The following is a 12,772-nucleotide window of genomic DNA, read 5'->3' on the forward strand; positions in this document are numbered from 1 at the left end:
GCGTACGCGTAACGTTGCAACGTCAGCGCCCATCTCGCGAGTCTGCCTGCGGGGTTCTTGAGCCTCTTTAACCAAGACAATGCCTGATGATCTGTCTGCACGGTGAAGACCGCTCCGTCTAGGTACATGTTGAACTTCGACAATGCGAACATGATCGCCAGGCATTCTTTTTCGGTCACGGAGTAATTCCGCTCCGCCGATGTGAGCGTGCGACTAGCGAACGTGACAGGGCGCAGTTTGCCCTCGTGTTCCTGCAACAAAACAGCTCCAACACCGTAGTCACTAGCGTCTGTCTGCAAGACAAACTGCTTGTTCAGGTCGGGGAGGCGCAGACTAGCGGTATTCGCTATCGCGCGAGCCAAGGCAACAAATGCGTCACTCTGTTCCTTGCCCCAGACCCACTTCGAGCCTTTACGCAACAGCAGGTTCAGCGGCCTTGCAAGCTCCGAACAGCGCGGGATGAATTGCCTGTAGAACGCAACCATCCCCAAAAACCTCTGCAAGCTTTTCACATCCATGGGGCAGGGGTAGTTCAGAATTGCCTGCAGTTTGTCATCATTCGGTCTCAGTGTGCCATCATCCACGACAAAGCCCAAGAGGTTCACTCTCTCCGATGCCAACTGCACTTTCTTTGGATTTATGGTTAGACCGGCACGTCTCATTCTATCGAGAACGGAATTCAGGTGAATGAGGTGCTCCTCGAACGACTGTGAGAATATCACAACGTCGTCGAGGTACGCCATGGCGTAGTTGAACCTTGCATCGCCCAGCACAATGTCCATCAGTCGCATGAACGTGCTCGGGGCGTTAGACAAACCAAACGGGAGTCGAGTAAATTCGAAGAGCCCGCGGTGGCAGGTGAATGCGGTTTTCTCAATGTCACCTTCGGCCACCTCAATCTGCAGGTACCCTCTGCTTGCATCTAGGACTGTGAAGAACCTCGCGTTCCCTAACGCGTACATCACAGCCTCGATCGACTGAAAAGGGTACGCAACCGTAGGCGTCAGTGAGTTGAGCTTACGATAATCAACACACAGCCTGACCGATCCATCTTTCTTCGGTGCTAGAACCACTGGTGACGCCCAGGGACTTTGTGACGGTCTCACCGCACCGGTGTCAATCATCTCGTCAAGGGCACAGTCGAGAAGCTGCCTCTTATGCGCACTTAACGGCCTCGGGTTACACCTGAAAGGGCGCGTATCACCCGTCTGAATCTCGTGCTGAAGCAGGTCGGTTCTGCCCGGTTTCTCCGTGAAGCAATCCGAAAACGGGAGTAAAGTTTCCGCGAGCCTTCGGCACTGACTACTGGGTCCTGAGAAAGACGCAATAATCGCTTCTAACGGGCCACCGTCTCTCAGCGTCTCGAGGGAGCTCACCTGCCTTTCTGTCGCACAGGTGTGGACAACCACCTTTTGTGCAGGACAGCCGGGCAAGGATGCGCTTTCGAAGGGAATGAGGGGGGCGAGCTGGCTGTAATGATAGCCATTCTCCCCCATGTCGAGCACAATGCCTTCGCTCGAGAGAAAATCCCTTCCCAGAATTACTGGTATCGACAAGCCAGGCAGATAGACGAAGCGATGTCTCCGCTTTCTGCCGTCAAAGCGCATCGTAAGACGCACCGCTCCCTTTGCCTTTGCCGCCCCAGCTGCTAAGCTTAACGGGGTTTGGGCCGGTCTGACACGGATGTTACCTATCCGGCAGGCCTCGTACACCTCGTCACCGACCAGTGACAGCGTTGAGCCCGTGTCTACGAGTGCAGAGTAGCATCGACCCGCTAACTGCACTAGCATAAAAGGGCTTGAGCGCGGAACGACTCCCTGAGCTCTACAGGCGAGCGGGACAAAGGCCTCCCCGTCGCCGGCGCGGGAGTTCTTTTCCTGACTAGCGCCTTGACAACCATGAAATTCTCCCGCTGACGGTGAAAGGCCGCTGCCACCAGACATCACCGCCAGCGCCTGGCGTTTCCCTGCATACGCCTAGCTTGGCATTCGCGTGCCACATGGCCGGGCTGGTTGCAATTCCAGCAAAGCCGGTCGTTCACCCGCCGCGTGGACGGAGGACCCCTCGTTCCACGAAGCGGTTGGGGACGACTCTCCCCTTTCTCCGCGCATTCCTGACGCTCGCTCGGCGCGTGGCCTGTGAGGCCGGCACGACGCCGCTGCTCGAATGCGTACGGGTAAAGCGCGCGAGGGACAACTAGGGGGTTCCGCCTGCCTTTCCACGGCCATTACCTCGGCGCGCCGAGCCCTCATCGCGTACTCTCGGCCTCCATCCCATGCGCATCCCGGTTCCAGCGATTCGGCCGGCCTGGGGGGCGGCTGGTAGCGCAGTTCGGCGAGTAAATCCGCCTGCACGGTCTTGGCCTCCTGCGCTAGGGCCTCGAGGTTTGTAAAACTGCGGCCCCGCAGATACGGCTTGAAGCGCGGATGGCACTGCCTGATCACACGCGCAACCTGATCTCGGTCGGTTGCCGTCGGATCTGCCCACTTGTACAGCTCTTGCATTGCGCGTACGTACTCGAGGAGGCTTTCCTCTGGGTGTTGGGTGCGCAACGCGAGCTCCTCCAGCATGCGGCGCTCATAATCAGGCGGCAAGAACTCTGCGCGGAAACGGTCTTTGAAGTCCGCCATCGACTGAAAAGTCGGCTGGCAGCGCCTCCATCGCGCCGCGCTCTCGACGAGTGCTACAGGCAGGACCTGCCCTAGCATTACGTCATCTGGGGCGCCCAGAGCCGTCTGTTAGTCCTCGAGTTGTTGTAAAAACTTGTGGACTGATTTCGCGTCCGTGTACCCGGAAAAGGAGGGGACCTCCATATTTATCCGCGGGCGCGATGCTGTCGCCGATGCTACCGATGCTGCGGCCTGGTTGGCGCCAGCCACCGAACCGAGCTGACGGGCTAATGCGGCAAACATCTCAGTCACCTGCCCCATTACGGCCGCCGCGTCGGCCGTCTCACTACTGGCTGCCCCGCCATCCAAAGCCGTGGCTGAAACATCCTTTCTGGGAGGCATAGTTCGCGCTAACTGTCCGGCCGCACCGGCTAACTGCTCATGGCAACAAGAACATTCACATACACAACAACCTATCTACAAACACGCGGAAATACACAACACAAAACGCCCGAAAACTACATAAATAACACAAAACCCCTAACAAATTTACAACACTACACAAGTCGCTACCCCGCGAACATTCCGCCTGACCCGCTCCTTAACCCTATCGGTCCGGCGTGGCCCCGAACAAAGAGGGCCTGCCACGAGTCTGGCTGCACGTCCCAAAATCGGCAGAGAAATCGTCCACAAGGTGTTAATTTAAAGCCGCACGCTGGGCGCCATTATTTGTGGGCGATTCCTCTGCGCGGGGACGCACAGGCAGTCACTCGAGGCAGGACTTTGTACAAAGGGTTTATTCTCACATCAGGGGGGCCGGTCGTCGTCGTGGCAGCTGGGTCAGGTGGTCCTTTCGCAGGGCTGGTCCAAGAGCGAGAGCGCGAGCCTTCCCGGTCTCGCCTTATAAAGGCTTTCTCCCAGCCTCGCTCCCCCCGCCCCCCCACTCGGGAAGAAGGGGTCCGAGGCTACCCGCGGTGAGCGGCGCGAGATTTGACTTGCCCGCGAGCAGACCCTACAACGTGTGAAAAGGTCTGGCCGGTACTGGTGCGTCTCCAATGCGGTTACCCGTGCAGTGCAGTGCATCTTCCCCTTGTTTCAGTTAGGCTCCCCTCAATATGAATGCCGCATGATTTGAACAGCTTTTTGGTCCCCTTCAAGTTCAAAGTATAGATATTCCACTCTACTTGTCTTCCACATTCCAAGTATCTGTGGTATGGTTACTTCAATAATTAGAGCAACTTTCCTACTGAAACTAAGTGGAATAGTCACAGGACTGAGCTACCTTGAAATGTGCGCTCAGTAGAAACTGTATATTAACAAGACTGAAGAAAAGAGCTAAACTGTGTCAGTGCCATGAATATCGATTACTTAGCAGGCCTTTACGAGACCAGTGTCAATATAGCAACAGTCAATTGTACTTATTGGACTCTTTAGCTTTTAAACACCATTAAAAGTAGAGCATACTGACTTAAATCAGCTGACTGATGCGAATAAAACCAAGAAAAAGCTAATGACATATATTATATTGAATGAAGAAGAACTCCCAGAGCTTTCATTCAGGTAGAACAAGTGACAGTTTGGTTTGGTTTGGTTTATTGGGGTTTAACGTCCCAAAGCAACTAAGGCTATGAGAGACGCCGTAGTGGAGGGTTCTGGAAATTTCGACCACCTGGGGTTCTTTAACGTGCACTGACATCGCACAGTACACGGGCGTCTAGAATTTCTCCTCCAAAGAAATTCTAGCCGCCGCAGCCGGGATCGAACCCACGTCTTTCGGGTCAGCAGCCGAGCACCATAACCACTGAGCCACCGCAGCGGCTAACAAGTGACAGTGACAGCATGGTAGTGGATAGTAACCCCGAGACTTTATGAGGGTGGTTATTGCAAAGATAACCTCGGTCCGGCCCACGTTTTATTGCACTTTCAGGAGTGGTCTCTCCAGTGCACCCAGATAACATTCTTAGTGCCTTGCAGGCGAATACAGAAATCAATAGTTATGAAACACCACATTGGTGATGACAGTGACATCATTCACCTTAAAAAAAAAGTCCCCACATCTAACACTTCAAAAGGCAATCTTTTTATGCAAAGCATACTACTTTGGCTACCACTTCAGCCCTTCACCGTGGTTATGCGCCTCCAAATCACGTGATACATGACGTCACACCACGTGACACGATGACGTCACGACAGTAGAGGAACGGGGGGCCCACCGCGCGCCGTCGCTGTGGTTGTGCGCCTCCAAATCACGTGATACATGACGTCACACCACGTGACACGATGACGTCACGACAGTGGAGAAAATGACGTCACACCACGTGACACGATGACGTCACGACAGTGGAAAAACGGGGGCCCACCTCGCGCCGTCGCTGTGGTTGTGCGCCTCCAAATCACGTGACACGATGATGCCACACCACGTGACACGATGACGTCACGACAGTGGAGAAACGGGGGCCCACCTCGCGCCGTCGCTGTGGTTGTGCACCTCCAAATTACGCGACACGATGATGCTTCGCATTCTCCAGGCTTAACCAAGTTAAGCCTCAGCCATTTTTTTATAAATAAATATCCCTCAATAACAAAAATAGCCAAATTTGTTCCACTTTAGAACAGGCAAATGAAAATAAAAAAATGCAGAGACTTTACTGATACACACAAACCAAAACCTCAGCAATTGTAAAGGCACAGTACTCACTCGAAGCTTACAGTCATTCAGGCATGAAAAGCTCATGATAAAGGCATGAGCATGGGTTCCTTTCAAAGGAATATTGAATAGCTTGCCAGCCAGCACGTTGCTTGTTCCATCAAAGCCTGAAAGACAATCACAATGCATAAATTAGTGCTCAGGCTGGAAAGACGTTAAATAACTGAAGGCACTTGCATTCACATCCCACTATGGGTAGCTCAACTACAACCGTGCCTTGGGCATACTTTCAGCCAAAAGATGATATATCTTGACAGGCTGAGTATAGCTCTGTGATTTGCCGCTTCCAAATACATCTGCCAGCACTGACAGGCAAACAGAAAAAAAAAAATACTAAGCTTTCCATGTGAATCATTCTTGCTGGAGAGGCAAATATTTCCAACACTTGTTGCTATGCCCCCCACATTAGACACATGTCCTGTATCCAAAATGCTACATAGTATACAGTAGTAAATGGGGCTAATAAACGTCCCAAAACTGTACGCAAGCTATGAGGGACATTGTAGTTATGGGCTCCGGATTAAATTCGACCATCCAAGGTAAATGATGTCTGAACGCTACATGAACACATGAGCGCATCTGTGCCATGGCATCTTGATTGAAAAGATGTCCCATGGTGTTGCAATGTGGACTCTCTGCAACAAAAAGATGTCGCAGTTTTGCCACCAAATAGCTCATTGCAAAAGCTATCACTGTGAAAGTGGCTTTGCTACTGCAACCTCAAGTAAGGAAAAGGTTAGAAGGGGCAAAATTCTCACACTTCCTAGTCTCAGCTAAGGTCACTGAAGGACACACACAAAGTTTGGTTTGGTTTGGTTTATGGGGTTTAACGTCCCAAAGCGACTAAGGCTATGAGGGACGCCGTAGTGGAGGGCTCCGGAAATTTCGACCACCTGGGGTTCTTTAACATGCACTGACATCGCACAGTACACGGGCCTCTAGAATTTCTCCTCCAAAGAAATTCCAGCCGCCGCGGCCGGGATCGAACCCGCGTCCTTTGGGTCAGCAGCCAAGCACCATAGCCACTGAGCCACCGCGGCGGCTGGACACACACAAAGTGAGCTATATTATGATTGTTTTTTTTTACAAGCCAGTTGTGCTTGGACACACACAAAGTGAGCAAGCACAACTGGCTTGTAAAAAAACAATCATAATATAGCAGATCCATGCATGTGCTAAAGAAGATTCTTCCTTTTTATTTCCCCAAGTAAGCCACAGAAAAAAGAAGCATCGCTGGAGGCACACGCGATGCAAAATACAAGCCTCTCAAGTAGTGCTTTGATGCCGAACTGACAGTACAGCAGAAAATGTGGTATGCTTTAAAGGAACACCGAGGACAACTCCATCCAATTTATGTCCTTAGAAAAAACCACTGATCTCCACTAGGCGGCTGGATGGCACATCGAGCGCCCGAAAGTGAAGCCACCGGAAGTAAGCGGCCTTGTCCCAGAAGTCAGCCTTTGGCAGTGCACGAAATCGGACATCAGCACGGTTTTTCAGTTTGGTTTTCCCCTTAGCATTTCGTCTTTTCGCTGTTCTCGTCTTTTTCCCCGACAGTGCCTACATGTTGCGCCGTCAACTGCACGAGGATACCAGTGAAGTCTTCGGGAAAGATGTTAAAAAATAAGGATCCACTGCATCTCGATGGGATGATACTAGCAGACGACGGCACGTCGCTACATACAGAAAGTATGGAGCCTCGTCTGCTCAGCTCTGTGTCGTCCCGTCGCACTAGCGTCGCCAACTCTGCTCTTTACTGAGATGCTTGTTCCCGCGCTCAAGCCCAAATTATGCGGTCAATGGGGGATAAATTTAAGAAAGAATAGGTGGAAACCTTCACCAAGCAGCTGACTTTGCAGTGAACATTTTACCGAATTATGTTTAGACCAAACCAGAGCAAGGGCTAGGCTACTATCTGATGAAGTGTCGACGGTGTTCGGTTGGTTCACATTAGCGCCTCCAAAAGGTATGGTACTGCTTTTTCGACGGAGTGTGTCATGCACTGTTTCGTGCTGTAGCAAGTCAAGCCTGAATGGGATTTTATTTATGATGCTTGGTGCAGTTGACTTCTAACAGCGTTTCTCATGCGCGCTGCAGCATTTGTCTTGTCAGTCATTTCTCTCGTGCTGTGCAGCTGAAACGTGGCTGTGCTTTAGAGTTAGGCTTCTGGAAGGTAAATGACACCCTGAAGCGATAAAAATCACCTGCCATCATGAGAAGAGTCGTCGTCCGCCACAAACTCTAAACTGAAACTGCGGCAGCTGTAGAACGAGTCTCTTCGAGAGTAAGGATTTCCGTGCCATTGTTCGCCTTCTCCTTGCTACACGAAAATTCGGTTTTAAGATGACCTAGCCTCTTCGTCATTCCAGTACTTCTCATTTACGCTCGGAAGACAAGAACCAGACAAGAATATATATTGTTTAATGCACGTACTCCTTTGCCGCAGAAGGGTGAGACCTACATGCCTGTTTTCTTCGGTTTCTCAGAAATTACAGGGTTCTGCACACAATGCTCACATTCCTCGTGTTCAGCTTGCTTGTTACTTTAACACAACAGCAGACATTACACGAGAACAACACAAAAAACTGAGAACTAAAGGGCGAAAAACGTGACTTTTTGCATTGAAATACACAGCAGACAGCCGACTTCGGGGACAAGCCGTCCAACTTCCGGTGGCTTCACTCACGCTCGTCTCTGAAAGCAGGAAGGTGGCATCCAGCCACCTAGTGATCAGTGGAAAAAACCGATTGCATTTCCCTTTCTGGCTTATGGTGATGTTTGTTCAGTAGTAGAGGACCGATTTATTGTTCTGAAAATAAATTCATTCATTCTACAAGTACAGGTTCAAGTACTATCATCTGCTTATATGGTATATAAACTCTTTATGCTGATGAAAACACTGAGATAGTCAAACTGATTTCTGACCAGACAGAAATGCCACATTAAATCTCCGAAAAGTGTCAGTAATTCAGGGTGCGATTTGGGAGAGTTTGTGATGATTCACTGTGAAAAACAGCACGGGAAGATGGGACACACCAGCGCTTGTGTTGTCTCTTTGCTTTCATGTGTCCCATCTCCCCGCGCCATTTTTCACAATATCGGTAATTAATTCATCGAAAATAATATTCGCCGAAAAAAAAAAACTTCCATTTGAAATTAACACTAAAGATAGCCAGCCCAATTTTTTAAAAAAAGAGAAAAGTCCAACCCTACTTATAGGTGCCCTGAAACCTCCTGTCTTTCCTCCACATTGAGCTGGATGGCACTTCAATGATCATCCTAACCAAGTTGCGCAGTCCTGTGCATAGCAATCCTGTGCATAGCGGTCCTGTGCATAGCGGTCCTGTGCATAGCGGTCCTGTGCATAGCGGTCCTGTGCATAGCGGTCCTGTGCATAGCGGTCCTGTGCACTGCGGTCCTGTGCACTGCGGTCCTGTGCACTGCGGTCCTGTGCACTGCGGTCCTGTGCACTGCGGTCCTGTGCACTGCGGTCTGAGAACTACGGTCTGAGCACTACGGTCTGTGCATTGTGCGGTACTATGTATTGCACAATACTATGTTATGCAATACTATGTTACGCAATACCATGCATCGCACAGGACCATGTGTCACACAGTACTGTTCGTTGCACAGTACTATGCACAGTACTCTGTATAGGAGTGTTACACACTCCTATGCACCCCATAGTGTTCCCAAACAGAGGTCAAAAGTAAGGACATTTCTTACAGCTCCTCTACTGCACCATCGTGACACACTACAGCTGGCAGTGGAGAGGGCCAACACCTATATAAACCCTCGCTGAAGCTCAAGATAGAGGTGGGAGTCAGGCTACCTTTGGCAACAGTGCCAGCCACAGCTTTGGTAAGCAAGGCTGTACTCCCTGAGCAAGTATTTGAGGGGAAGCCAGAGAGAGAATACAAGCAGACGGAAATAGCAAAAGCTACATACTGTGCAGTTAATTTTGCTGGTTCCCTTGAATTTAAAAAAAAAATAATAATTTTAATACAATATTATCTGCTATGTACCTCAGACTCTACGGTACTGATTCTGGGCCTATTTAACTACTAATTACTCTCAACTAATCTAACTAAATATGGTAAAAATATTCCACTTCGGTCAAGGTGGCTGCCAAGAACGCTGCTTATTTTCCTTCCCCATTGCGTGTAACACAATGTGCTTTTTTGATTCGCAGGTGGTGCTCATATTCTGCTTGGATCTTTTCGTACATTGTTTAGGATATAATAGAGATGGAGCCTGCAGAACCAGCTGTCATGCATTATTTAGCTGCAATCTGCCTTGCAGGAAGGCAGCCACGCAGGAGTACCAGCTGTAGCAACACAAATGCAGCCTCACCGCCTAGGTAGGTGTACTTCGATGCCGACAGGCCTCCATCAGGACCCTGAGCTCTCCTCAAGCCAAATTCAAGCAGGCTTATGTGCGAGCCAGCTGCTAACCGGAACCTTGCAGCATTTGTGGTAACCAAACTGCACAAAAAGGAGGAAAATGGAGACAAACTTAAACCAAGGGATTGAATTTATGTGATCCAAACGCATGCTCTCCAGCTCCCTGCTGCAATCTAAGATTGCAACAAGACTAAGCAATGTCAAACAATATCAATAAAAGGTTTACTAAACAAAGAGTTTACTTCAAATGTGAAGTTTTCAACAGACTATTCAGTTAAAATTCTTCTTGAACACCTCTCATGCTTTACTGCACTGAATTCTAGAATTCTGGCATGTTATCTTTTTCAAACTATTTAGTGTTAAAAAAGTTACCACCAAACAAAATATAAAAAGGTAAACATCAGAAAACAGACATTTCCACATTTAAATGCACGAGATCAAATGCACAAGCCTTAGTTTCATCAGCACCTACTCACATGAGAAGAAAACAGCCCTCAAAGTACAGCCCCAACGAGTGCAAACATGCACTATTTGCATACATACACATAATGCTTATCCACACATCACTCAACCTCAGCATTTAGCCTAACAGCAAGAAGTAGCAATAGGCATGACAGTGGAGCAACACATGATAAAGGCTAGAGACCGATTTCAGGATAATGCAGTAGCACGGCGCCAAGACAAGAAATCAATGAGCGGCCAAGTGTACATCAAGGTGTTCGAGCTGGCAATTCCAGTATAAATAAACGAGCTCAGTACCAAACTTAGTATATCTTTACACAGTGCCTTGCTTAAGTGACACTGGTACTGGCTTTGGCTAGTCACTGATGAAGCGAACACAGACCAAATCACCGTGCACCTCATGCAGTTGTTTTTGTGTGATCTCGGTTTAAAACGACAAAACCTTAACCTTCGACCTAGCTCAAAGATCATTGCTTTGCGCTTTGAAATGCTTGGATTTTCTGCCGAAGCCTTTGTCTATGACCAGTCGTATTTTTCAGATAACTTTTCTGCAACAATGCTCACTTCAATAGATGCCATGTGCCAGTAACGACTGACAATGAAGGCATACATATCAGTGGGGTAGGTGCTGATAGCAGCAAGGACTTGTTTAAGGACTACAGCACTTCAGCAACTTACCTGGCATAGTTCACAAGGTTTAACAGTGTTGTTTCAAAGAGCTGCAGGACAGCGAGTGGCCCCTCCACTCTTATCAGTGGCACCCTTGGGAAAACAACTGTTCCTTCTGGTATTGCATACAGCTTCACTTTGTCCGCATTCAAGGAGGCCAGGTAGTCATAGTAGCCTGGATCAACATTGGCTGGAAGGATAGTCTTCAAGTATGCAATATCTGAAAACAACATTCAGTAATCCTCACACAAAAAGCATGAATATGCATGTAGCCTATTCAGCGAAAAAATAAAAGAAAAGAATAATGCTTGAAGGCAATAAGTTCGACAGAGAAAGAATATTCTGCTGCTAACAGCTACGCATACTACCCAGCTGAAGAAAGCAGTGTGTGCTGTCACATATAGCTCTCCTCAGTTCAACATGGCCAGCTAGAACAGAGCACTAAAACTCGAACATTCAACACTTCATAACTTTTTTCTTCAGCAGTTAGTGAACTGTGCATGAACAGCGAATGCGCGTGAAAATGATCGCGCATAGTACGCTGCACGGCGATTTTACAATGGGTGGTTGCATCAGATGGTAAAAAAAAGCTTCCAACTCACCGCTTTGTGAGTAACGGAACGTTTGCAGGAAGCGAATGCAGTCCTCCAAACCTGCAAACACGGTGAACTCTCCTTGAAATGGGTTCTTTCTGAAAAAAAGGTCGAACACGGCTTCGTCGTCGTGCTTGCCGCTTTTCCAGTAAGCATACGCCATTGTGATCTGGTAAAGGTCTGAAATAGGGAGAAATCGCATGTAATACATGCACAGCAAAACATCTAGAGCAAACGGAGATTAAAACTGAGATGAAAGCATGTGTGTTGTACCAGTACGAAGCGCCATGCTCGGAAAGTGTCTCCTGTTCGCCACTGAGCCAACCGAGCCCAGGGTATGCAACGCTCGTGTTCCTGGCGCTCGCACAAGAGAGACCGCTGCTGCTCCCTCTTCCAGCAGAAACACAATGCAGCGAGCGTGAATGTATAAGTGTCGCGTTGCCCGTCGCCCTTTGCGCACTTGGCTCCGACAGAACGAAAGACAGCGAAGCGCCGAACGAGCGCGACTCACTGCATCGCCTCATGTTTACACCGCTGTGCGGCCTCCACTGAGCAGATATCGGATATTTCGCGTAAAGACTCATTGCCGTAGCCGCCTGCCCACCTGTGAGCAAGGGCTGGACGACGCCAACCTGCAACGAAGTCGAAGTCCGGGCCTCGGGCCCATGATGGGATCCTCCTACAAGTGCCATGCCAACTTTGCTCCCTGTGAAAGTGCCCCGGGAATTTCACCGCAGCGAATTATGCCTGCCTTATCATGCGCGGCGATATAAACGCATGCCTGTGTTCCAGGCGCGAGGGGAGAATTTTGAGTTACAACAGGTGCGTGTCAAGGTTACATGATTACAAACACCCAACCAGCGCAGCCAACCCAGCGGCAATGGTAGCGTGCGTCGGCTGTCGGCTGCGCTTCCCGATTGAGATCGCCATTTCGATTGTGCTGAGCTAAGCGAGGGAGCATTATGTGGCGCGAAATACGATTGATAAAAGAACGGAAAGCTGGGCGAGCTAGTTTCTGTCATTCATAGTAAAAACAGCGCGAAAAACACGAAAACGGAACGAACACGACAACAACAACACAGCACGAGTGCTCGTGCTGGCTCGTGTTGTCGTTGTCGTGTTCGTTCCGTCTTTGTGTTTTCCGCGCTGTTTTTACAGAGCGCCGCAATTGTCTCAGTGTCCACTTGAACGTCGAATTAGGTCTTTTTATTAGCTTTTTCTCTTTTGCTACGAAAGATCATGCGCAGCAATCATTTGAATGTCTGTGTAAAGGTAGCACAACGAAAACATTTGAAGAAACAGTGTTTAGGCTCGACAGCACGCGCTTAA

General features: G+C 49.3%; 1 protein-coding gene across 5 annotated transcripts in view; it reads right to left on the reverse strand.

The window, feature by feature from the left end:
- Positions 1 to 12,362, reverse strand: part of Naprt (nicotinate phosphoribosyltransferase) — a 44,653-nt gene extending 32,291 nt beyond the window's left edge. For 2 of the 5 annotated variants that reach the window (XM_089567310.1, XM_089567308.1), the window contains exons 1-5: positions 12,048 to 12,360; positions 11,453 to 11,623; positions 10,860 to 11,070; positions 9,670 to 9,800; positions 5,308 to 5,423 (exon numbers count right to left, since the gene is read on the reverse strand). In XM_089567310.1, coding sequence (XP_089423436.1) covers positions 5,308 to 5,423; positions 9,670 to 9,800; positions 10,860 to 11,070; positions 11,453 to 11,623; positions 12,048 to 12,135 — 717 coding nt within the window. In that variant the 5' untranslated portion in view covers positions 12,136 to 12,360. Of the gene's footprint in view, positions 1 to 5,307; positions 5,424 to 9,669; positions 9,801 to 10,859; positions 11,071 to 11,452; positions 11,624 to 12,047 lie in introns of all 5 variants that reach the window. The other 3 variants (XM_089567309.1, XM_089567307.1, XM_089567311.1) reach the window with 3 other exon arrangements.
- Positions 12,363 to 12,772: the final 410 nt, after the last annotated feature.

The sequence above is a fragment of the Amblyomma mixtum genome, chromosome 1, assembly GCF_055824585.1.
Source record: "Amblyomma mixtum isolate Tamu chromosome 1, ASM5582458v1, whole genome shotgun sequence".
NCBI classification, from domain to species: Eukaryota; Metazoa; Arthropoda; class Arachnida; order Ixodida; family Ixodidae; genus Amblyomma; species Amblyomma mixtum.